This window comes from Punica granatum, chromosome 2 (genome assembly GCF_007655135.1).
Source record: "Punica granatum isolate Tunisia-2019 chromosome 2, ASM765513v2, whole genome shotgun sequence".
Lineage (NCBI taxonomy): Eukaryota > Viridiplantae > Streptophyta > Magnoliopsida > Myrtales > Lythraceae > Punica > Punica granatum.
In genome coordinates, this window is record NC_045128.1 from 5,439,515 (window position 1) to 5,465,728 (window position 26,214).

At 39.2% G+C, this 26,214-nt stretch overlaps 5 protein-coding genes and 1 long non-coding RNA gene across 8 annotated transcripts; 2 read left to right on the plus strand and 4 right to left on the minus strand.

Annotated features, from left to right (window-relative positions):
• Positions 1 to 48: 48 nt before the first annotated feature.
• On the minus strand, positions 49 to 2,792 carry LOC116196083 (pentatricopeptide repeat-containing protein At4g14850). 2 transcript variants are annotated; one of them, XM_031525614.1, is made up of 2 exons: positions 2,682 to 2,792; positions 49 to 2,276 (listed from the first exon to the last, which is right to left on the minus strand). In XM_031525614.1, the coding sequence occupies exon 2, from the start codon at positions 2,209 to 2,211 to the stop codon at positions 145 to 147; it is 2,067 nt and encodes a 688-aa protein (XP_031381474.1). In that variant the 5' UTR covers positions 2,212 to 2,276; positions 2,682 to 2,792; the 3' UTR covers positions 49 to 144. The 2 variants fall into 2 exon arrangements, with proteins under 2 accessions (XP_031381474.1, XP_031381475.1); XM_031525615.1 differs by having other exon boundaries at positions 49 to 2,283.
• LOC116196086 (late embryogenesis abundant protein) lies at positions 2,793 to 4,229 on the minus strand. Its single transcript, XM_031525621.1, has 2 exons — positions 3,831 to 4,229; positions 2,793 to 3,266 (listed from the first exon to the last, which is right to left on the minus strand). Exons 1-2 carry the CDS (start codon positions 4,104 to 4,106, stop codon positions 3,036 to 3,038), a joined length of 507 nt encoding a protein of 168 aa, XP_031381481.1. The 5' UTR covers positions 4,107 to 4,229; the 3' UTR covers positions 2,793 to 3,035.
• Positions 4,230 to 4,870: 641 nt separating this feature from the next.
• On the minus strand, positions 4,871 to 7,407 carry LOC116196087 (40S ribosomal protein S20-2-like). 2 transcript variants are annotated; one of them, XM_031525623.1, is made up of 4 exons: positions 7,354 to 7,407; positions 6,951 to 7,087; positions 6,025 to 6,138; positions 4,871 to 5,413 (listed from the first exon to the last, which is right to left on the minus strand). In XM_031525623.1, the coding sequence occupies exons 2-4, from the start codon at positions 7,060 to 7,062 to the stop codon at positions 5,271 to 5,273; spliced, it is 369 nt and encodes a 122-aa protein (XP_031381483.1). In that variant the 5' UTR covers positions 7,063 to 7,087; positions 7,354 to 7,407; the 3' UTR covers positions 4,871 to 5,270. The 2 variants fall into 2 exon arrangements, with proteins under 2 accessions (XP_031381483.1, XP_031381482.1); XM_031525622.1 differs by having other exon boundaries at positions 7,283 to 7,407.
• A 7,295-nt stretch (positions 7,408 to 14,702) lies between these two features.
• Positions 14,703 to 15,200, plus strand: LOC116197573 (putative disease resistance protein At4g11170). Its single transcript, XM_031527749.1, has one exon. The coding sequence runs from the start codon at positions 14,703 to 14,705 to the stop codon at positions 15,198 to 15,200; it is 498 nt and encodes a 165-aa protein (XP_031383609.1).
• A 1,045-nt stretch (positions 15,201 to 16,245) lies between these two features.
• Positions 16,246 to 17,406, plus strand: LOC116197587 (disease resistance protein TAO1-like). Its single transcript, XM_031527763.1, has 3 exons — positions 16,246 to 16,576; positions 16,639 to 16,814; positions 16,993 to 17,406. Exons 1-3 carry the CDS (start codon positions 16,246 to 16,248, stop codon positions 17,404 to 17,406), a joined length of 921 nt encoding a protein of 306 aa, XP_031383623.1.
• Positions 17,407 to 21,241: 3,835 nt separating this feature from the next.
• LOC116196088 lies at positions 21,242 to 25,684 on the minus strand. Its single transcript, XR_004154755.1, has 2 exons — positions 24,344 to 25,684; positions 21,242 to 21,692 (listed from the first exon to the last, which is right to left on the minus strand). It is a non-coding gene; the product is annotated as an uncharacterized LOC116196088 (long non-coding RNA).
• Positions 25,685 to 26,214: the final 530 nt, after the last annotated feature.

The window sequence follows — 26,214 nt, forward strand, 5'->3', positions numbered from 1 at the left end:
TCTGTAACATATCCAGGTTGAGCAATGCCTGATGTGAGACTGAGATAATAAGGAAAGGAATGGAATCAAATTTGTCTTGCTGGTTTGATTGTAACCAATTTTTCATACCAAAAATGTACAATGTTACAAACAGTAAGCCTTAATCTACCAAAAATCTTTACAAGAGCAGAGCCCATCCCTGAAGTGATGAAACCGACTGTTGTCCCTCACGATAATCTCTTTCCCGGTAATGCACGAGATGAACTTGAAGGCACTGTGGCAGTCTCCGCATATCCTGAGATTCTTCATGATCCTAACGGGCACTCCCGGAGGAATAGATAAGAGACCAAAGGCTAGGGCAATCTTCTCGCTGTGGTTCCACACTTCAGTGATCTTCTCCTCTTCTTCTAGATCGTAGAGAGCGTAATTCGGGTCAGCTAGATAACCAGCCCTCTCCATGTCTTTCCTTAGCTTAGCAAGTGTTTCTTGAATCTCAGAGTTTCTTTCATGAGAGGTGTCTTTGGCTCGGAATACGTGGACCTTGTCCTTCACGGTGATCCAACTGTAGCCCGTGCCCTTTTTAACCCTAATAACATCATCCATGTCCATCCGCACACGGGAAGCTTCTTCCCACCTGCCAGCAGCGGCAAACATGTTTGAAAGTACCACGCGATTGCCCGAGTCTCTTGGGTCGAGCTCCAACAACTTGTTGGCTGCAAGCATCCCAAGCTCGGGCTTCCTATGGACCCTGCAGGCCCCAAGGAAAGAACCCCAAATTGATATTGTTGGATGGAAAGGAATTTTGCCAATGAATTCAAGGGTCTCTTCCACCATCCCAGCACGCCCAAGCAAGTCCACGATACACGCATAATGCTCTGGCACAGGCTCAACCTGAAACCTACTTCTCATCGCCTCAAAGATCTCCATGCCCAACTTCACTTCTCCTGCACGACTACAGGCCGATAATAAACACACAAAAGTAACGCAGTTTGGGACAATCCCTACACGACTAGAGACCATCTCCTCAAACAATAAGACCGCCTGCTCAGCTAGCCCTAGATGTGCGTAGCCACTGATCATTGAATTCCAGGTCACCAAGTTCCTCTCGGGCATCTTTGCAAACACTTTCTTGGCTTCGTGAACATGCCCACATTTTCCATACATGTTAACGAGAGCACCCGCGACGAAGATATTCCCAAAAATGCCCACCTTAACCGCTAATGCCTGGATCAACCTTCCTAATTCAAGTGCCGCGAGACGAGCACAAGCATTAAGGACGCTTGAGAGCATGAAATCAGTGAGCTGGACCTCTTCTCGCCGAGCGCCAAGGAAAGCTCCACAAGCCTTCTCTTCCTCGTAATTCTGCACATATGCTGCAATCAGTGAACACCAAGTAACATCGTTTCTCTGCCAGGCAGTAGAGTCGAAAACCATCTCCGTGCACTCAACCTTCCCGCACTTCCCATAGAAATCAATTAGCCCATTCATCACTTGGAGATCCGCCTCAAACCCACCTATTATTATAAAGCCATGCAGAGCTCGCCCGAGCTCTAACCGGAACTCCTCCTCGCACGCGTTGAGAAGCACACAGAACGTTATTGGGTCGGGGACTCCACCAGCTCTTCTGAACTCGATGAATGCCTTCATTGCATCTGAGGCCCGCCCATGGAGAAGGGCAGCCGAAATGTATGAGTTCCAGGTCACAACGTTCCTCTCCGGCATTTCCTCGAACAGTCTCATAGCATCGTCCAAAAGGTCAGTCCTGCAGTACATGTCGAAGGCGCTGCACCCGACAAACACATCCTCAAGGAGGCCGACCCTAAGAGCAAGCCCGTGGATCTGTTTTCCAGCGAAGGGCATCCGGAGGGAAGCCGAGGCCTTGAAGACGCAGGGGAACGTGAAGTCATTGGGCAGAACGCCGTCCCTGAGCATGTCCGTGAACTGGAGCAGGGCGAACGTGAAGTGGCCGTTGTGGACGGAGCCGGAGATGAGGGATGACCAGGAGACGACGGACCTGGCGGTGGAGAGGCGGAGGAGGAGGAGGGCGGAGTCCAGGCGGTCGAGTTTGGAGTACATGTGGACGAGGTGATCGGAGAGGAAGAGCGGGAGCTGGGTGGCGGTTTGGAGGGCTTTGGTGATGTGGGCATGGGCCGCTCGACCGAGCCGAGGGGAGCGGATGGATAGGGCGGACTGGACAAGGGCTGCGAGGGAGCCGAGGTTGACGGCGGGCATGGAGGGCGCCGGCGGTCATAGTCGGAGGTTAAACTTGGTTTGGACATCCCGCAGCCTGGCCATACCTGTAACCTTTGACAGATTGATAAATGCTAATGAAAGGAGTCGACGCCCGAATGAAATTACTCATACCCATAATATCGCGTCATATGATGGAAATAATGCCGATACAGATTGATGGAATTGCAGTCCATCTCCAGTTCGACATCGTCGTATTAGTTTAGTGTGTGTGTCAAACTTTACCATCGCGTCGACCGATGCAATCGAAAATGGAAACTTCTACTGGATATTGGCATAACCACATTTCATCCCTAGTAGACTGATTTACATATGACCGATAGAATGGTTGTTTTTGCACTTAGATGTTTGTTCGAGTCGCAGTTGCATCGACTGACTTACATACTGATATTAGTATGCAACTCATCGCGACATTTTCATCCTGTCATTTACTGAAATAAGATGATACTTACGATACAAAATGGCTTCTGAAAGAGGTCGGGTGGAAAATGCTTCTGGAGGTGATCCACTCTAGGAGAAATTCGAGACAGTTTTTAACTCCTGAACCACATAGACAGCCTTGATCAGATAGGATGAGGACGGTGCCCCGTAGATGATATCGGAAAGCAATACTTTGAGATGCAAAGCTCGTCCTTGTACAGGGAGCCAAACCAAAAAAATATACAGCACACACAGAAATAGCAGATGTCCCTACTTATTTATCTACCAAAGAAGCAAATCTTAAAAAGGCAAACACATCTTGAGATCAAGGCATGCGGAACTCTGACATTATCGACTGCCTTCAAACTTGGAAACCCGTTTTACGATCAATGGTTTGTAGTAGTGGTGCTGCTGCCGTGATGACCGGGGAGCTTCTCCTTGATCTTCTCCATCATGCTCTTCTTCTCATGGTGCTGCTCGTGTTGGGGTTGCTCGACTGCATAGGCCGTGCTCTCGGTGGGCTGCTCCCCTGTGCTCTTCCCGGCCCCGAGCTTCTCCTTGATCTTCTCCTTTAACCCCTTCTTCTTCCTCCTCCCTCCTTGCCCGTCATCCTCGGACTAATAACACGAAGGAAAAAGGCAGTAGTCTTCAATACAAAAATCATTATCCAGTTGAGACTCCAAGATAAATTATAAAAGCCATCTGAAATTGAGCCCCATAAACTAGATCTACCGTGCTAAAATTCAAAACTCACGAGAAACACCGACCAGATCAATCCGAGTCTGAAACTAATGTATCTAATCCAATAAGCTTAGGAGTGAGCAGACTCCATGGGAATTTGAATCTCACTGGAAACCCGGATGATCAAGCTGAGTCTGAACTTTGGATTGGTCTAATCCAATAAGCTGAGGAGCGAGCAGACTCTATATGGTGGAATTCGAAACTCACCGGAACCAACAACCATGACCAAGCCGAGTCCGGATTGAGGATTAGTCTAATCCAGTAGGCTGAGGACCCCATGTTATTATCGACAACTATTATAATATGTCCCTAGTAACGTCACCTCATTAAGTTTAAGCAAAAACAACATGATGATATGCCACATAAAATCTGGAAATCAACCCTCATGACTATGTGCTAGGAGAAGAGAGACAAAAAACCAGTGGTCTGGCATAACTCACCGAGCTGGAGCTAGAACTGCTGGACCGGCGATGCTCACCGCTCTCCTCCACCGCCTGAGTCCGCTGCAGCTGCTCATGGCCACCTTCTTCAACGGTGGCCCCAGTGCCCATAACGGTTCCAGTGCCAATGACACCACCAGTACCGACACTGCCTGGGGTGGTGGCAACACCGGAAAGATGCATGGGGTTCCCGAACTCGTCCGTCAGCACAACCGGGTTGCCAAGCTCGTCAGTGAGCTGTATCGGGTTCCCGTACTGGTCTCTTAGGTCCGCCATATCTTCTCCCTCGTTTCGCGAAGATCGAAAGATCGCTAAGCTAACAATCCAATGCTTCTAACTCTGCTTATGTGTTTACGAAGAAGAAAGGAAGGAAACTGTTTGATAAGGGTTCATTAGTACTTGGGAGGAATCCGTGAGCCGGTGACTATGTGGTGTTGCATGTCAACTAGCTGCTCACACGCGTCCAGCTTGTACTCTGCCCGCAATGCGACGTTTCGCCACGTCGTGGAACCGGAAACACGTGGCGCGCGCCATGCAGCTAAAGGACAAATTCATGCAGCTGCAGTGAGAATACTGGAATCGATTGATTGATTTCAGGCAACTATGAATCCATTCACAGCAGCTATAGCGAAAAATACTGGACTCAGTTGAGATCGATTTCAAGCAAGAGCATGTACTAATGATGGAAAGTCGATCCCAGCTCAGAAGAAATAACATAATTGAGCCCTGAATCCAGTGGCTAGCCCCGGTTAGGGTCATTACAATTCCCGTTAGCTTGACTCGCTTCGTGTTGGTCTAGTAGTAGGCCTAGTTGAGGAGCATAGTCGATTGTACCACGTGATGACATAACAGACGTGAAGTCGATATATGTCGAGAATTTCTTGTTCCAACGAACTAAGAGGGACTCATGAAGTACAAGAGACTCCCCCATCGAATTAGACACTAGTACCTTATCAGAATCCCAGGCATCTTTAGGAGTCCTGCAGGAAAGACATCGGCTTTCCAGGGTCCTTAAATAAACCCACTAGAAACGAATAAAAGAAGGATAAGTTCGGGTTTTCTCGATTCTGAGTAAGATCTCCCCACACGATAACACGAAGCTCGTGGACCAGCTCCTTCCATGCCTCTAACACGACAGCAATTTCATCACCATTTAGAGATAATTCAGTCGAGTAGTACGTGCAATTCTAGCCGATTGGAAGCTTCTCTTCCATAGATAACCTAATGTCCCCAAAGTATCCTATCAGGAAGCCGCAAGAAAAGCAATGGAAGCCCCCTCTCTAATCTAGCCAAAGAGCGATCGACAACAAATCCGGGGAAATTATAAACTGATATATCGAAAGGAAATAGCTGTACTACCCTGAAAGGACATGCCTCGACTATAATTGAGTGCAGTTCAAGCCAAAAATTTAATGCCAAGAGATGCTGATCTCAATGCAGTTAAGAATCTGCAATGGTCACTTCAACCTCCACTCCGGGCTCGATAGTGATTGATGTAATCTGCTTAACGACTTCCGGGGAGCTGAAGAGATCGATCACTCTTTTGTGAACCCGAAGCTCAAACCTATCCCATGTGTTAGTCCCTGAGGATAAAATGAACAGCCTAGAACGTCAATATTGTACAAGAAAAATTTCTGATGGCTTCGATTATTAAAAAGCAGAACTTAGAAAACATTAATATAACACACAACCGCATGTCCGGCGACATACAAGCGAAATTTTCATCTTTTAGATTTGACTTGAAAGAAACATGTGGCATAACAAAATCAAGTTGAAATACGACAACAATGGCATTACCATAAAGTAATAATCAAGAAGCCGACTTGAATGGATCTGAGGCTCAATCCATCCATCCCAGGCTAAACTTCTTTAGGCGATTAACATGTATTACTTCTTTAAGCTAAACTTCTTTAGTCAGCACATTCATAATTTTGTTCATCCCCGGGCAGCTATTATACAGTTACCATCAATTCCCAGTATCTAACACTGAATATGAGGACTACTTCAGTAGATAAACTTAAAAATATTAACGAATCACAAAATCCTTGGAGCAACTAAGAATATGAACTTGTGATTGCATCATTACGTACAAAAGAAGAGCTCGTGATAATTTATCATAGTAAAAGCAGTGATGATCAGACCAACATGATAATCATAATTGCAAATTCTGATAAAGTTCAAGTTTGTTCAATACCTTCACCACAAGGCGACTTCCTAGTGGTGATGTGAAGAACCTTGGTGGGCATTCTCACTGGTCCCTTCACTTTGAGCTGCTTGGACTTGGCGCCATTAACGAGATCCGAACACACTATAGAAAAAGAAAAAACATTTGTGGATTACTAACAGATAATTGGACGTCAACATGCATTTTTTATTTACCCAACTCAAACAGAGCAAACAACATGTAGCTCAATGAATAACTTAAGGTCAGGAATAGGAATTGCTGCGCTCTCTTAATAATGTCAAAAGCTAAATCAAAAGCTTGAGTTTATGTGAATACAGTCTTCAATTAAATCTCGGAGTTTTCTCATTTATACAAATATAAGATGTTACGGAAATGTTGATAGGCTTCATATTCCTCATATTTCATCCAACAATGTGATTTGCAAATAGGCAGTCGCAGATGAAGTTGCTGTAGCTATATACAAGGTCATGAACTTTTATCTTGCCAAGGAAAAGTTGCCAAGAGATTGGAATTCCCGATCACAACTTAAAATATTCCATAGGAACTACACCGAAGACTAATATGCATATCCATCAATGACCATTCAGTAACAAGTCACATTCTATCCACTATCTGCCCGATCATGTTTATTCCTTCTAGCACCGATTCCGCCGCTACCCAGTCACAATATTAGATCAAGGAGATTTGGATCTCCCACTCATTTAAGATATCCATTGTATCCGCTTGATCGAACTCATTTCTACAAGCACCCACACCAGCATTTATCGTGTCAGGACAGGCTGTTTGAGTAATTCAAGTTATCCTTGTAATTGTAGCAACAATTAGAGAGAACTTCTTTGCCTGCATCACATCCACGAACATGATTCTGCTATACTCAATCTAATAAACGATAAGGGAGCAGTTTGATTTGGAGGAAAAATTAGAAAATCTCAAACCTTTCTCGAGGTTCTGCACATTCGTTGAAGACAGAGTTATCCTAATCCTGTGAATCTGCTGCGGCTCAGATTCCTCAAAACCCGGCTTTGCCGGCTTCATTGCATAAGCCATCGTTCTCCCTTCTAGCAGTTTCTAGCTGGACAATCGATCAGCCCCAACAACAAACCTCAGCCCCATGTAACAAATTCCACATATATCTATTGAAAGATTTGAACTTTATCGAGACTCGAACAGCATTTGAATTCATTAACCCAATGAAGAACACGGCAGCCAGGCAAGAACAAAACCAGAGAGAGAGAGAGAGAGAGAGAGAGAGAGAGAGAGAGAGAACCAGTGAAGCTTTATGGGCGACAGAGTAGGGCAATGCTCGGCGTCTCTGCTGCTCAAAGGAACAAGGCGAACCAGTGAAGCTTTATGGGCGACAGAGTAGGGCAATGCTCGGCGTCTCTGCTGCTCAAAGGAACAAGGCGACTGGTAAAGTAGGGCTAATACGATATTTCATTTCACTAAAAAGTACAGAACAGCCCCTAAACTTCTAGGGCAGTCACAAATTGCCCCTCTGTCTCTTTCCCAAAATGGTGGGCGGGTAGGGGAGAAAATATTAGGTGCGTAATACATAGTCAAATGGTTGTATAAAAGTCTATTCCTGAATTATAAGTGTTCGACTACACAACTCTCTCTCTTTTTTACTGGACACATATAATTCGGGAGTGATGTTTTACACAACCATTTGGTTGTGTATTACTCATCTAATATTTTCTCGAGTAAGAGTGACAATGAACATGATTGTGCCCCACCAAATCCCATCTTTTGAAAATTCCTTTTAAAAGAGGGTATAGTGCCGTAATACATGTATTCGTCTTATAACCAAGAGATTTTAGGTTCGATATTCATTGTGGGAGTACCCACGCTTTTCCCCCTCATATAATTAATTTTACGCGTTGGGTCTTCAAAACTATTCCAGGTATCTCATAGATCCAAAGCCAATCTATGATTCATTGGATCAAGTTTTCCAGTCGTATATTTAGATCTCGGAGATTATTGGATCGATGGGTCTCCATTGGATACAACAAGATAAGACTCGTTTAAAAAGAATTGTCGGTTCTGAAAATGGCACGATTATTGATTCATGGAAATTGACTCGATTACAAATTATTAGCTGGTTCGTGCAATTTATTTAAATGTCAAGTGGATTAATTAGCCAAGTGATTTGTCCCATTTACTACGCACGTGGAATTAATTAATTTTAGTGAATTTGCCAAAGGCTCTTGGTTTTATAGGTTTCAAATTGTCGAATCGATCATTGACGAACTATTCAAATGAAATTCTAATCCCCGATCGTTTTAATTATTCGAAAACGACTCACTATAAGAGGATCGAGGTAGGTCACCAAGGGCCATTGAGGCTCGACCCATGAAGGCCGAGAGCTCCTTGGACGCTCGCGGTCCTACAATGGTCCCTGTTACATGAATCCATACAAATTGTTTGATATTAAATGCCATAATACGAAAATCATGGAAATCACATAATTCCATACGCGAGATATACGATGACAAACAAAGATATACAAGACCAATACTGCCATAATCAACAAGAAATACACAAAATCATAAATAACACAGAATCGAAGACAGAGAGAACATCAAAGACCTGAACCGGGTGAGAGGGGTCTTGGCCACACCGTCACGGGTTAGCCGAGACCTCATATACCCAGCTTGGTCCGAGGCGATCTCCTCGAATCCGTTTCGCATACGACATGTATAACACGATAAATACAAAAATAAAGTTTGATCGGGGTCAAGGAGTTCGTTTTAGACCTGAGTTGGGTCGGGAAAAGGCTGGACTGAACCCTCTTGGTTGGGTCGAGTCCCCTATTAACTCGAATCGAGTCTAAGCGACCTCCTCGACCTCGAGCCTTGCCTTATCTCCCCACAAAGTGCTATCATGTAAAAGTCCTATGTCCTCTAAGGGTCAAGAGGGTTATGCCTTCGTGTCAGGGTGTGAATGGAGTGATTCAAGAGTCGGTTGAGGCCCGAGAGGGACCGTGATACTACGGACAAGGAAGAGCCGAGAGTAGGGCCTCGGTTGAAGAGGAAGACCACGGGTGTTCTTGAGCCCTCAAGGGTTGCAAGACATACAAAAGAAGGGAAATGGAAGAGGGAGAGAGAGATCGAGAGAGGTCTCGAGGTAGTGAGGAAGCCGAGAGGGAGGAGGACGCTAGTAGGAGTCTCGGGTGAAGAGGAAGACTTGAGTGGTTGTAGCGCCATTGAGACGGGTCGAGCTCTCAGTCCGTGATCCTCCTAGTCATGAAAAGAGTGAAAACCACGGGCGGTTCATCGGGAGTCGAAAGGAAGGAAGATTGTCGAAAAATGAAGGAAAAACAAGATGAACCGCTCCTATGTTGTGCTGTTGTAGCGAGTTGTGGGCCTCAAATGGAGAAACATACATCACAATTGGACTCGGGAGGTCGAGAACAGAAGGGGTATGTAATTTTTTGAAGTTTGATTTGGGTCAAGGGCGACGGTGTGGCGGTGATCGAAAAACCATGGTGGTATTATGATGAATGAATGTGAGTGGTTTTGAGGTGGGGAGATGATGAGTGGGATGGGTGATGATGGGTTGATAAAGAGAAATGATGATTGGAAGATGAGTTAAAGATAGAAGTTGGAGGATTTTAGGTTAGAGAGAGAAGTTATAGTTGATTGTGTAGTTGAATAGAAGGTGAATGGAAAAAGAGAAGATGAAAAAGATGAATAGCTTATGGGTGTATGTAGATATGTTTGTAGATGAGCTGATGAAAGAGGAGTAGATGAGAGATGTGTGTATGTATATGTACGTATGGTGGTAGGTAAGAAGAAGATAGGTAGATGGTGATTGGTTGGAAGATGATTTTTGTGAGTTGTGATTGGAAGAGAAGGGATTGGAATATGATAGGATATTAGGAATGGATGGATGGTAGAAATGTCTGTAGATGTGTATGGTGGTATATAGGTGTATGGAAATTGAAGAGGACAGATGACAAGAGAAGGAAAAAGGATGTGATGGAAGGATAGTAAAAGTAGAAGAAAGGAAAATGGAGTCGGAATGTTCGGGTTCCGACTTGATTTGTGTAGATGAGCTCTCTGCACATCATCGAGCGTGGCAAAGAAAGGAATATTTAGAGCCCAATATTGATAGTCTCCAAGTATCCCGTTGAGTAGAATGAGCTCTCTGCACATCATCGAGCGTGGCAAATAAAGGAATATTTAGAGCCCAATATTGATAGTCTCCAAGTATCCCATTGAGCCGTAGGTGCTCGGGGGTCGTTTTCAATTCGTTCGGATGACCCGATCAGTATTAACTGCTTTGGTCGATTCTCCATGCGTCATGGTCCTGTTCCGATCATTTCTGTATCTTTTGCTATCGGGGTCAACCGATTGACTTTTGTTGATCGGGTTTGACCTTAGGTAGATTGTAGAATTTGTAGCTTGGGGCCTTGTTGAACGTTCCTGGATGGTTTAGGGAGAACTCGAGGCTCGTATGGATGATTTGTGTCAATATCGATTCCAATGGTCAAGTTAGGAACCGTGATCACTTTGGGAGTCCATTGGCTCGAGAAGATGATTTACGGAATGCACTTGAAGGGCTCCTCATCCTTTTGGCATCATAAGGAATCCATAGAACCCATATTGGGTACTTTCAGGTGGTCGATGATCGAGCAATCTTGGAAATCTACTGGAAGCCGTCTGCGATTACTTGGAAGTTGCTCGAGAGGTGTAAATGATTTCTGAAGAGCAATCGGAACAGTGCCCCTCGGTCTTGGGAACCCCTAGGATTGGCTGAGCCTGATTTTAGATACTCACAATTCGTCTAATGAGTCAACGGCTCGGGAGCCTCGTTGGAAGGGCCCTTCTCCTGCTCGGGAGTTACTTGTGAGGTGTGGATGATTTTCAGGGATCAATCAGAAGAGTGCTCCGTGGTCCTGGGGACCCTTGGGGCTGGCTGATCCTGATTTCAGATGCTCATGATTGGCCTAATGAGCCAACGGCTCGACAGCCACGTTGGAAGGGCCCTTTCTCCTGCTCAGGAGTCACTCATGAGGTGTGGATGATTTTTAGAGATCGATTGAAAGAGTGCTCCTTGGTCTTGGGGACCCTTGGCGCTGGTTGAGCCTGATTTCGGATGCTTACGATTGGCCTGGTGAGCCGGTGGTTCAGGAGCCTCGCTGGAAAGGCAATTTCTCCTGCTCGGGAGTCACTTGTGAGGTGCGAATGATTTTTAGAGATCGACTGAAAAGAGTGCTCCATGGTCTTATGAACCCCTAGAGCTGGTTGAGCATGATTTCAAGTATTCACGATTGGCCTAATGAACCGGTGACTCAGGAGTCTCGCTAGAAGGGCTCCTTTTTGAGTCTTGGGTCCATTGGCTCAATAAGATGCGTAGAGCATTCTATCGGGCCGTTCATCAGTTTGCAGTCATGACGTATTTTTGAAACCCGATATTAACTATTTCTCGAAAACTTGGTGAGTCGGTGACCCAAGAACCCTTTTGAGCTGGGCGTTGGGCCGCTTGAGATATGTGCATGTTGTCAATCTTCTTGAAGGCTTCCGGGGACCATCGGGCGAAATCCTGAGACTTCTCGTATCATCGCTCTTGGGGCCGCCCATTTGACTTGATTGACCCGACTGTGAACAGTGCTTTAGGACCTATCGAGATGTTTTTTAATAAAGTGGCAAGTTCTGATTGGAACCTAATTGAGAGCTCTCGAGCGTCAGTGGACCAAATTAGGGTGCTAACATTGGGAATATTGCATGCAACAACGTAGTATTTGTTTGTATAACTTTTTGCTGCAAGAAATCTTGAAATTTTCAACAGGATTTTCTAAGGAATTTTTACAAGTAATTTCAACATACTATCAACGTAAATTTCGTTAGTGATATGAGCAAAGGTTTTTTAGGAGAATGTGTTTAAAGTTTTGTTTTTTATATAGAATTCCATTATGAAATTTAAAAGTAAAAAAAATAGAATAAAGAAACTCCATTGAAAATTTTTAAGATAATATTGTCTAAAAGTATTTTCCAATAGAAATTTTTTTTCTAAAAATTTAGTTAAAATAAATTTGAAATAAATATTTATTTTAAGTAAAATTACGATATAAATTACAATAAATGATAGAAAATGCAATTTCGTGTCATGGAAAAGCATTGGGTCTAAAAGAGACTGACAACTTTATAACCTCCTTGCAAGCGAATGAATTGGGCTGTCGGAAATTATTTCCGACCAGGACTTTTCCCTACAAACTATTTTCTGCTGAAAACGCAAGAGTTACAAAGTCATAAATAACTTGATTAACATAAGATGATATGAATAGGTCCAATTCCAACTCATTCATTTATCATGGTAAATAACAATTAATAGATTGAACATTCATTTTATAAATTATAATATTTTTGTTAAATTGTTGATGATTTTTTCATGTAATTTTATTGATTTCCAGTCTAATAATGCATTGTTATCATGATAAATATTTTTTGTCAAAAATATTATGAATACTGGAAACTTCTATCGATGACTATATTTTAAGGAAATATAGGAATTAGGTTTAAAATCTGAACGACATATAGGAATTAGGTTTAACATCTATCAATGTTTATTAAATTAATTACAATATTTTTATGTTTCATTACATAAAAAATAAATAAAAATTTCCCACGTGCGAAGCACGTGAATACGTACTAGTAGCATTAAGTCAATTCACTTAAAAAAGTAAAAAAAAATTTGCACATATATAAGAAATAATAAAGAAAACTTACGAATTAACCAACGTGAGTCGCAAGTAGTGTTATCAGAATCGGACCGGATATCGAACCGGTCGAGCTATGGGTTCAATCGGGGATTCGATGGGTCGGACCTTATATTTAATTATAAAATAAATAAATTTTTATTATTTTAAGAAAATAATATAAAATATAAGAAAATAGTGAAATCCTCTGGTGATGCGAGAAATCCTCCATATTCTGCTATGTTCTCACTCGAGTGAAATCCTCAGACACTGTAAAACCCAACTCAAAGAAAGATAGAGAGAGAAAGACAAGAGAGGAGAGAGAAAGCTTTGAGATTCTCAGCTTTCCTTTCCATTTTCTTCCTTCCTTCCTTGTTTACTTCTTTTGTGCTTCTCAGCTTTCACTACACACTACCCATAATTGATTCCTTGATTGGTTCTACCAGCTGACCTTGCTTAACCAGGATGAGCAGCGAGTCGAGGAAGAGCAATTCCGGTGCTTCGGCGTCCAAATCTAGCTCCGACAGCTGGAAGTCCTCCGCTACTGGCCCCGTCGGCCGCAGGATCGTCATCAAGAGTGCTGACATGAAGGACGACATGCAAAAGGAAGCCATCGACATCGCCGTTGCTGTGAGTGCCCCCCTCCATCTCGCCCTTCAAACCCAATTTTTGGTCTTCTCGTCGATGTTGATTTGTCGACATTTGCATCACAAGCTTTCTATAGAGAAAGGAATCTGAGCCCTGTTGTAATTTTGATTTGTGGATTGATCTCGACTGACTCGATAGAACAAGAGAACTGTTGTTTTAGTGAAGATTTGGGCTGGAAACGTTGTCTATTTGGTTGTAGGCTTTGTGATTTTGTTGGGCTCTTTCTCAGGTTGATGCTCGATCCGTGCCTGAATACTTGCAGGCACTTGAGAAACATGGCGCGGAGAAGGACGTTGCCAAGCAATCGACCGAGTCGGGGGACACGGCGTTCTTTCTTGGTTTCGGCTCAGGGGATTTCGGATTTCCATTAAAAATCCTGAACTCATCAACCGGGCGGTTCAAATGGGTTTGTCTAAAAACCGGCCGGTTTTTGGGTTCATCAATTTTTTTAATGCATTTTCGATTTTTAAGGTAACCGGACTGGACACATGTCCGGTTTCCGATTCGACCGATCGAACCGCCCGGTCCAGTCCGGGTCTAATAACACTGGTCACAAGCAGTTAGGCGCTTGTTCTCCTTAAGTAAGGTTTTTAATTCGAATCTTGTAGATGGAGAAAATTCATGCATGGAGAGTTTTACCCTGAGTGGGTAGACCCAACTTGACTAGATGCAATCCTTCGTATCTGGAAATGTAATTTTCCCCAACTAATTTAGTTTAAGTTGGGTCAGCCCATAAGGGATAAAACTCTCTCAATTATAAATATTTTCCATTTACAATGATTTAAATTTGAGACTTTACTTAAAGAAAACAAATATTGAACTGCTTAAACCAATCCAATGTTTATCAACATGATAAATATGCAAATCTATATCTATCTATATCTATAAATCTATACCTCTATATTAAATATGGTCTTCGCATGACGCCATATTTGCAAAAAGAATGTCCCCTCAACTCGACAAATCATCAAATGGAAGTTGTTTACAGAAATTTCTCAAGGAGGGAAAAAAAAATTAAACGTACAAATTTATACGTATGAAAAATATATTTGAACTTCATAGTAATTAAAAAAGTTTCTTAGGTATGTGAATCTGCAGTGTAACTAAGTCCAACAATATTTTTATTTTTCTTTTAATACCCTGCATTGACTTTTTTTAACAAGAGCTGAAGACAATGTATGTCTTTACAGACATCAACGTGAGTTCATAAAGTTAGTTGTTGCTAGGGTCATCCTACTTGGAAATGGGTAATGTCCAAGTCGGGATCGAGGATCGTGCCGAAGAACTCACTACAAAGTTAGAACTTGGCATAGATGATGTTTGAGTTGTCGGGATTTGGGGCATGGGCGGCATAGGGAAGACAACTCTTGCCAAGTTTGTCTACAACCAAATTGTGGACAACTTTGAAAGTAATTCCTTCCTAAAAGACATCCGAGAGACATCCCGAAATCCTAGAGGCCTTCAATACTTACAAAGTAAATTTGTCTCTGACATATTGAGGCGTGAGCCAGAGGACTATGTTAATAAACAGGAAGAAATCAGTGTGCTTAAGGAAAGGCTTCGTTATAAGAAAGTTCTAATCCTTCTCGATGATGTCGATCATGTTAACCAAATTAAAGCCCTCAGAGAAGCTTTTGGTTGGTTTTGCCGAGGAAGTAGGATCATCATCATGACTAGAGAAAAGACAGTTCTAGGTCAATTTCAAGTGCATGATCAGTATGAAGTTGCATTACTGGATAGAGATCTAGCATTCGAGCTCTTCGGCAGGCATGCATTTGGAGATAAGTTCTGCAGACCTGACTTGGTCGAACAGGCTTGGGATATCGTGATCATAACGTGAAGGCTTCCCCTGGTTCTCGAGATCATAGGGTCATCCTTATCCATCTTCGGTGGAAGAAAGGTTATATGGCATGGTACGATAGAGAAGTTGAAAATTAAACCTAACATGGACGTCCAAGAAAAGTTGAAGATCAGTTACAAGTCATTAAATAGTGAGCAAAAGGAAACGTTCCTTGATATTGCGTGCTTTTTCAGAGGAACAGATGTCGGGCTAGTGATTCCAATGGGGACCGGTGCTAAGTTTTTCCCAGAAGTGGGAATCGAGATCCTCCAACTCAAGTCGTTGTTCAAAATCGGAGAGGACAATACAATATGGATGCATGATCAACTCAGAGACTTTGGTAGAAGCATTGTTGAGCAAGAAGATAAGGAACCGGGACGGCGGAGTAGGCTGTCGCATGGTGAAGATGCTTTTGATGTATTAGTGGGACAACAGGTATGAAATTTTCATTGTATTTAGATCAGCTTTTTTGTTCATGAAAACGTTATATTCTCTGTTTAAGTCCGGCTTCCGAATTTGATGTTTTTGATATGAAGGAATCTGTCGAGGCTGAGAATTCTTGAACTCAGTGGTGCAAGGCTCAATGGGAACTTTCCGTGTCTTTTCCATCAGCTGAAATGGTTGAGTTGGCACAGAGAGAACATATCTCCACCAGAGAATTTATTCCTGAAGAACTTAATTGTTCTCGATCTATCACGGAGCTCCGTTCATGAAAATTGGATCCTTTGGAGTTCGATCAAGGTCTCAATTAGTTACTTTCAACTCTGAATGCTTTCTATTCAACGTAATTCTATCTAAATAGTTATCTTATCTCGTTTTCTGTTCTTCAGAACGGGTGGAAGCTAAAAGTTCTCAATATCAGGAATTGTCAAATAAGCAGAACTCCCGACTTTTCGGCACTTTCCGAGCTTAGAGAGCTTAATTCACGAGTCCTGCAGGCAGTTGGCTTGGGGTGATCCGTCAATAGGGCTTCTGAAGAACCTGATCCTCTTCAATTTGAGACAATGTTGGAGAGTGAAGAAGTTGGCAGAAGCAATTGGGTTTAATGGAGTTACTAGTTGAGTTTCTCATTGATGCTACAGGGGTAGAAGAAGTACCTATATCGAGAGACATGAAGAAGCTTGAGGTTCTATCTGCCAATAATTGCAGATATCTTCGTGAGATTCCCGCATCTATCGGATCCCCCGTGAACCTGAGGAGACTATCATTAATAAATTCCAGAATAGAGGAGCTGCTGGACTCCATTGGGCAGTCAGCCTCATTGGTTGAACGGAACTTCTCATACACCAGAATTAGTAGATTGCCAGATTTTGTTGGAGATCTACATAATTTGGAATCGCTCAAGATCAACTACACAGCAATCACTTGTCTACCGGGTAACCTGAGAAGTTTGAAGAAGCTCTAAGTGCTCGATGCCTCGTGGACTTTGAGTTTGCAGACGGAGTCCAAAATCAATTTCTCGAGTCTCCTAAGGCTGGAGAGGCATTCCTCCTTGAGCTCAAACAATTGCCATTGTCTGGGGATTTTGAGCTCAAGGAGGAATGCCTCTCCAGCCTTAAGAGACTCAAGAAATTGCTTTTGGACTCGGTGGAGATATGTGCCTTACCGAAAGAGGTTACCGAAAGAGGTAGGCGCATTTCCCCGTCTTAAGGAGCTCCACATTTTAAAATGCCCGGAACTTAAATGCCTCCCCGCAGTTCCCTTGAGTCTGTCATTTTTGAGAATTGAGCACTGCAACTCACTCGAGAGATTGCCAGACCTTTTGAACTGGAGGAACTTGTTGTTCTTACAGGTCAGGTTTTGCTCTGAGATCAGTGAAATCAAAGGCCTGGGGAATCTAATATCCCTGAAACTTCTTTTGACCGATAGCTGCTGCCCTGTAATTAAGCTGGACGGTCTCAAGAGGCTTGAGGATTTAACTCGTCTGTTCGCCATTTCCTTTGAAGTTGAAAGACTGTCTGACTTATTGAACTTGAAGAGCTTGCAGTACCTACGGGTAGAGCAGAGCAGAAAGTTAGTTGAGATTCAAGGTCTCAGCAGTTTGAGCAACCTCAAATCCTTAAAAATCAGTGGCTGCACGTCGCTCAAGCGCTTGCCAGAACTACCAAACTCTTTGGTGATATTAGACATTGAAGGTCGCAAGCAAATTAGCGAAATTGAGGCGGTTGGAGAGTTGAAGTCCTCTCCTTGCGGGAATTGGACATAAGCGGGTGCAGATAGCTCAGGATGTTGCCGGACCTACCAAAGTTGCAGAGGCTGAAGGCCATCAAAATGAGAGTGTGTGAGAACATCACGGAAATTCCAGGAGTCGAGGAACTAAGTAGCCTGGGGTGGTTGAGCATCTCTGGATGCAAAGCACTTAAGTTGCCTGATCTTTCGAAGCAGCAGAATAATGGGCTGCTAATCAGTGATCGATCAAAAGCACAAGAATTTGGTCTTGGTTCTATTAGGGGACCCGAGATATTGGCCAGAGGCACAAAGCATTCCTCCTCTTAAGTCCTCTGTCTAGTCTCAGGAAATTGACTTTGTACAGATTGTGAAATCCCGAACTTTTTAAATGCTCCATCTGTTTCAATTTTAAAATTTTATCATTTACTGGATATAATTAGTTTCTATACATATATCTATATCTATATCTATCTATCTATCTATCTATATACATAGAACTGTGTGGGACTCGGCTAGAAGGCCTCATAGAGCTCCGTTTTTTAATGGAATTTTGTCGGATTTTTGAGTTTTATAATTTTTATATTAATTTTTAATAAAAAAGTTCTGTTTTTATTTTTTAAAGATATATATATATATATATGATACATGATAATTTCTATATTAATTTTTAATAAAAGGATTTTGTTTTAAATTTTAAAAAATATATATGATATATGATAAAATCTGATTTTCCCATGACCTTTTTAAAGATATATATGATATATGACTGGTCATTATTTTCTTATTTTTAATTTTCTTAAGAAAAGTATATATGTGTAGTGAATACTTATAATATATGATATATATTACAGTCTATATATATAACATCATTTAAATGTATATAATTTATTTTATTTTATAATTTTTAAATAATTTTATCCATGATATTTTTCTAAAATATCTCTATCTTTAATGATTTTATAGACATATGATTCGTATTCAATATTCAAAAACCAAATCAATCTATATCTTTCCAGATTCTATATAAGACATTATAATTAGGAAGCACCACCCACATAAACAATGGCTTATTTAGCTACATCTACCACAACAGCTCTCAAAAAGCATGTCTACCACAAGGTACGTTTATTTTTTTTCAAATTCTCGATCTCGAAAGTAAAGTATAAAAACCGTGATAAAACCATCTCAATTGTTTTTCTTTTATCTTTAATATGTATGTCTACTTATGTTCTTATGAAAAAAATTCTTTTTCGTTAAATTTTATTATTTTTCCTACGTATGCAACATGTTCTACTTTGGATTTCTTTCTTGGTACATATTAAAATTGAAGGTGAGTTTTTTATGTCTATCATTAGACATGAAGATGAGTTTTTAATTATTTCAATTATGTGTCACTTATGTACGACCAATAGTATTAAAATGTTTGGATTGCTATAGAGAATTTTGTGAAATTTTCGGATTATCTAATTTATGTATATATAACATCAAAATTCAAAATAAAAAGGCTGCTAAGTATGCTCATGATGAATTTTTACACTTCTTTAATATAGTTGTTTATTATGTTATTCGTCATTTTAAATTACCATTAGATGTCTATTCAAATATTATTTTTATTGATTGTAATTTATTATGATTTTTAAGCAATTAAAAAAACTAAATTATGTATAGAAAGAACCTACCTTCAAGTATGCAATAGACTAGTATATATATATATATATATATATATTAAACAAAGCATGAGTTGAATTATTAAGCCGCCACATCTTCAAAATTAAGAAACGGAACTCTCTCACTATGACACGTCATGCATACCTAAAGGTAGGATTTTTCTTCGTTTTCAAGTTTCAATGAAGTTTCATAACATATTCATTATTTTGTGGATAATTTCATTGATGGAGCTAGAATACTATTCTTTCATTGGTTGTACTCTTTTTTCACATTCATTAGGTTTTTCTTTATTTTCATAAATTTATTCATAAGGTTATTCCACGACATTAGGATTTAGTTGTTATTTTATGCTATTGCAATCTCTTTAATTATTATAAGTTTGTACTGCCTATTTATTGAGCATTTAGATAATTGTCTTACTTCTATTGCATTTTTGGTTTGAAGAATTTTGTTAAGGTGGCAATGCGATTATATGAGCTATCAAAAATTGAGCTGAATAGAATACTGATGGTAAAAAAATAATTATGGTCATTGTCATAAAGAAAAAAAGTTATCTAATTGAATAGGTACATTTTCTAGTTACTTACTTTTCTAGAACAATTATTTAAGATTTGCGTTTTCTTATACTTGAAAAATTAGCACATTACTTCCTTTTTTTCACAATATATTTAGGATATTAAAATTCTTCTCTCGATGAAATCTAATTTTCTACTGAATTCATTTAATTTTTAAGTGAAACAATTTTATCCACCATATATTTTTCTTACATAAAAATTCATAATGTACTTAAGTTTAATATTACTTATTGTTAAAAAATAAAAATATTTCCCGTGCAACGCCCGGGTTTTCACCTAGTATATATGAAAACGAAGCAGGAGCTAAATTTTTACGCCGCCATATTATCAAAAATAAGAAACAAAACTCTCTCATACTGCCTCATCAAAATGAACATATAAGGAAATTTTATATCATTTTATCAGGAATATTTTCATATAGATTGTAAACGAAATATATAGATTATATTCACATATAACCAACATAATATATATTATACAGAAGGCAAGAATATGTAGTAAAATATGTAAATTATATATACATTGCCCAATATATAGATTATATGCAATCGAATAACATAAGCCCAGGCGTATAATATTGTTTGCATATATGTATACATATGGCGTTTGCATATGTATGCATATATATATATATCTATATATATATATATATATATCTGCTATCTGCAAGATTATATATAAGCTAAATATGCCGTTCGTGTGTGTATATACATATATATAGTGTATTGATTATATATGTCGTTTGCATATATATATATATATATATATATGTTAAAATATACTTCGGTTCGGCTCCTTTTCTATATATATATATATACCTCGTCAAGAATAAAAAATTGAACATAGTACATGGATTCTTCAAAGAAGGACAACATCCTAGTGCACAGCTTGAGTAAAGGTAACTATGACCTCTCCTTTCCCATAAACCTGATCGACTGTGTGCTTGAAAAAGATTAAATTCATGTTCACGTATGACATAACTCATTTTTTTATTAATTATCTTTTCCATGAATATTGCAGATTTTCGAGACGCTACGATTAAATCTTATGATAAAAGAATTTGGACTTGAAAAAGACGCAAAGAAAAGTAATGCAAAATTCACAAATTGTGAGATGCCGTGAACGCAAGGTGTTGTGAATGCAAGGGAGTAATGAAATCATTAATTTTTTGACATGATTTTCTTTTAAAAAGAGGTATGTTTTGCACTTTTTAACTAAATATATTTTCTTTCGATATAAAATTTGATTAATTATTAAATTGTTAATTCTAATGAAATTAGAATACATTAATGTATGCAGATTTAAGAAAGTCTTAGATTGATTTGTTCCAATCGTTAATTCGAAAGGATGCTTATACACTGTCAAGAACTTCAAGATAACTATAGTTTTGTTTTATGCACCGCCAAATAAATGCTAATATAAAGAGCCATATGTTAGTGGGTCAGCTTTGTCTAAACGGTATGAGTAGCAATGCTACACTTTTTCTTTCTTGGATGGTGATTCTTATATCCTTTTAATTACATCATATTTAAAAATTCTATTAAATATTTATTATACCATTTAAATTTAAATAAAAATAAGTATGCATTTAAAAAGTTTAGAATAATTACAATAACAATAACAATTTCCTTGAAAAGAAATATTTACCATATATAAGTTTAAGGTACGTTAGAGATCCAAATGTAGAGTTATGTTTTATTCTTTATATAGCAACAAAAAAATTTATAATCACACATTACAACATAATGTCACGACCCAAAATTTCGACAGAACTTCCCCTTAATTTCGTCGATATCCCATACCACACAAACTATTCATATCAAAACCTGCTTTCCATAAGGTCCAAAAATATGTATATATATCCAACCTAGCAATCTCTAATATGTATATGCATCTCAAAAGAGAGTATTTTCTTTTCACCCACATCACTAAACCAACTACACAAAAGCTCCAGGTCGTAACATATTTAAATGCATTCTACGCAAAAAGAATACTTATCAAATAACTAAAGTCCCTACCTAATTCTCCGAGCTGATCCCCGATTTCAAAAAGTGGTTCTTCCGCACAGCTAGAAGCTTATCTGGAAAGATATATATAAGATGTGAGTTACATCTCAGCGAGTACTATATTCCAAAGCAAAACGACATATTATTAAATAAATATTTAATTGCAAACAACCAAATATTCAAATAAATAATACAATCACTTCTAATCCAACCACCATCTCACCCGCACACATACACGGTATATATATATATAGATACCAACTATAATAATAATTATATTAAATACAGTAACTAAATTTAAGTTCTACGAACAAATACACGCAACTCTTCCCACCATTTCTCTAATATCCAATATCATATAAACATCAAATATCCATTCATTCGCATTCCATAGAACTTCACAACACAATCACCTGACATATCAAACTCTAGCAACAACACGGCTTTCAGAGAACATCCTTAGACAATCTCAACAATAATCGCATCTTCAACAATCTCAACAATCATCACATCTCCAACAAACATATCAGACAAACAATATACAACACAATCAGTCAATATAACCATAGAGTCTCATTTCCTTGCGACAAGTCAGGACGTTCAGGCCCATTTTTCTATTCCGCCGGGTCCAGCGGCCATTGGTGCCCCACTTTCTATTCCGCCGGGTCCAGCGGCCGTTCGTGCCCCACTTTCTATTCCGCTGGGTCTAGCAGCCGTTAAGGCCCTATTTTCTATCCCGCCGGGTCTAGCGGCCCTAAGGTTATAGTTAAACAACAATGCAAGCATAATCCATTGCAACCACGTCATCTCACCTCATATATCATCATACACAAACATAATCCCAATCACATTACAATGGCAGCATATTATCATCACATATCTCATACACAATTCGCATACACAACCACACTGCATATCTCAAATCGAAAGGAAACATAAAAGGCAATACTTCTCAAATCATTTCACACAACATAGCAAGATCGATTCCTTAATCTAACTATCACTATATTCTTCTTAAATAATTTATATAACTATAATACATCATTTTACAAGGGAATAGAGTACTCACCCAACTTCCAATATAATATTTAAGAAAGACGGGCCTTCAGAATGCAAAGTTCCAATTTCCTCAGCTCCCATAAATTATAAGCATAATAAGAAACGATTATAAAATATAGGGTTAATAGCGTCATATAACCTAACGTTTGAAAGAATTCTTAGTTTTAGCCCAAACTTAATTTTTTACCTGAGATATCCCAACGTTGATGTGTTGGTTTCAAATCTATCCCGACGCTAACTTTCCGTCCAAAATTGACGGAATTGCACACGTGGCACGTTAATTTCACATCTATCCTGACACTTGTTACAAAATTAACGTGCCACGTGTGCAATTCCGTCAATTTAGACGGAAAGTTAGCGTCGGGATAGATTTGAAACCAACACGTCAACGTTGGGATATCTCAGATAAAAAATCAAGTTTGGGCTAGAACTAAGAATTCCTTCAAACGTTAGGCTATATGGTGCTATTATCCCTAAAATATATTCGTTTTCTTCATATATTCCTTATAACAATCAATACCGCATTTGAACCCGAAAGAAAAAATTTATCCAGACTTAATTGCCCCTGAAAACCTCGAAACCTAACTGGCTTCAACTGTTATTAATATGTAATAATTAAATTATTCCAGTTAAAAATAATCTTAGGGCAGTAGCTAGCTTTTTCTCAACCAATAACTAACCTTATCTAGCTAATACAAATTAAACAACAATCATTATTCTTCATCTACCTCACCAACTCACTGCTAGCTAGCTCCCAACTTCCTCAAATTTCCACCTCAAATAACCGTCTTTCTAAAACTCGATTTTTAATCCATTTCATCTAATTCCCCATATTCGTTAATTCATTCAAATAATAACGCTCAAGCAAATGCAAAGTGTTCTTAATTACTTCACAAACACAACTTCAATTTTAACTTAATAAACTAACTATAGAATACTAAAGCTTCAGCTAGCACCAAAGGAAAACCCAATGCCTCAAAGGTCCTAAAACCCTAAATCAACTATAAATCCGACTTATTAACTAACTACTTGAACATATTTTTTTTACTTCATAGCCCACAGAAACAATTAAGTAAAATAAAGATCTCACCAAACAAAAGAAAACAAGAATTTAGCTATATACATACCCAAACTCTGTCAATATTCAACCGAAATGCAATACCCACTCTTGCTTGTGAGATGACTTCCATCTCTGTAGTTCTCTCTCCCTCTTTGTTTTCCATTTCAATAAGACTAAAAAATACTTCCATGAAAGGTCCATTACCAATCTCTACTATGCTTCTATAACAATACAAATGATAAGAATGAAACTTCCCCTACCTTCCACTAATCTATTTACAGTACTTTGTCTCAAACAAATCTAAAAATTGCTTCTTGCAATAACCAACCAAATTAATAGCTAACTCACAAATTTCAGCATCATCAATGTGGCCTAGCTTAGTTCACTAAACGTTCAAATATACTAGTCTAAGTTACTTCATCAATTTCTCTAATTTACTCATCCAACTTACTTGTTTCTAAATCCATAGCAAGGACACAATCAATTAAATAAGGCTCAATCAAGAAAAATCTGCAACATACCTAAGCTAGCCCGTAACAAACTCAACCCAGAATGCATGCTTGGAGAAAGACGAATTTGAACAGAGAGAAGAGAAGGGTCACTGACAGAGATGGAGCAGAGGACAACGTAAGACCATCACCATCACCCTCACCGAAATCGTCCCTCTGATCTCCCTTCTTCCCAAAGCTCCATCTCGAGCTCTCTGTTCCTCTCTCTCTCTCTCTCTTTCTCTTTCTCCCTCTGTTCTTCGATTTCTTCAGGTAACCCAGAACAAAGAAGAAAAAAAATGAATTACTAAAGTAAAGAAAGAAGTCAATGGCGGTGGCAAAATTGGTCCTTAGTGGAAAATTTTTGGGCCACGTGGGGGCCATGCCAATTTCCTCTTTTTTTTCTTTTTTTTTTAATTGTGTAATGCTCAGTCACATAAATATGTGGTATCTAATATACATATATAAGTGTAGCTATGTATATATATATATATATGCATGTTTAGTAAAATCAATACTGAATCTCACAATCTCCCCCACTAATAAAAATTTTGTCCTCGAAATTTGTCTGAGGAACAGATATACCTGTCATTATTACTCTTTTAGGTAGTGATATGTTCCAACATCACTTAGAATAATATAATCCAAGGAAGCCCCCATATGTGCAACTTCTGCACAAATATGATCCACTTATCCAAAGTACTGAGTCCTTACATGACCATTCTACAACAGCAAGACCCATTCTAAGATTACTCGTCGAGTCACAAGTCAATCATGGCTAATCACTAAAACGAAAGAGATAACAAAAAAACCTAGATTATTGCAACTCATGATTAAATCAATAAATGTCCAGATTCATCCAGCTTGCATCTTAAGCATGAACCATGATCAGTTTACACAAATACGTTATCTTGCAATAAGATATCTTGGAATAAAGCTACGACAAATCACAATAATTCAAAGGAATCAGAGAGTCAAATCCAATCGTTCGAAGAAATGAACCTCTAAAGCTGAACCAACTTTCACCATAAGCCTTGAATATAGAACCTGCGGTGTGTGCCAAATCTACAACTAAATCCCGATCGAACACAAGAATTCACAACCGCTCAAAAGGGAAATTGAAGCCTAAGAGCTGCGAAGGAACTATCAATTATAACCTCAAGATAATCACCAGCTCTCGCCCAAAAGTACAAGCATGACTTCCTACCACTATCATCAATCTGAATCTCACACGAAAGTATCAAAGAAATTGAAATGTAACAAGGATGATCAATGTGAGATTGGAGAAGCTACAACATCAAAGAATGATGGACAACAAAACCTAGAGGAATAAAACCTATCACATCTCCAGCCTTATGCAGCTCCAATCTCAAGCATAAATTATGAAAAAGGAATTTGCACATAGGAGATCCACTAATTACTGCTTTGAGGATAACAAGGTAAATATCAGGCAAATCGAAGTGTCTAGGTTATCAAAAGCAAAGTGTCATCCAAACTCAGAAATTCAAGATTCCGCTGACCTATCCAAGCCTTTGATTACATAATCCACATAGAAAGCATAATCTACCCATAAAGTAAAGAAAGAAGTCAATGGCGGTGGCAAAATTGGTCCTTAGTGGAAAATTTTTGGGCCACGTGGGGGCCATGCCAATTTCCTCTTTTTTTTTCTTTTTTTTAATTGTGTAATGCTCAGCCGCATAAATATGAGGTATCTAATATACATATATAAGTGTAGCTATATATATATATATATATATATATATATATATATATGCATGTTTAGTAAAATCAATACCGGATCTCACACATAATTAATTCAATATTCATGTAAAGAATATTTTAAAATAATGTATTTAATCTTTATACCATTTAATTGATAGAGGCGCCGCGCAACACGCGTGTACTCATCTAGTTTTACTTAAAACGAGTATAAGATTTTGATAATCTATTTATGTTTAATAATCAAGCTTAAACTTGAAATAATTCGAG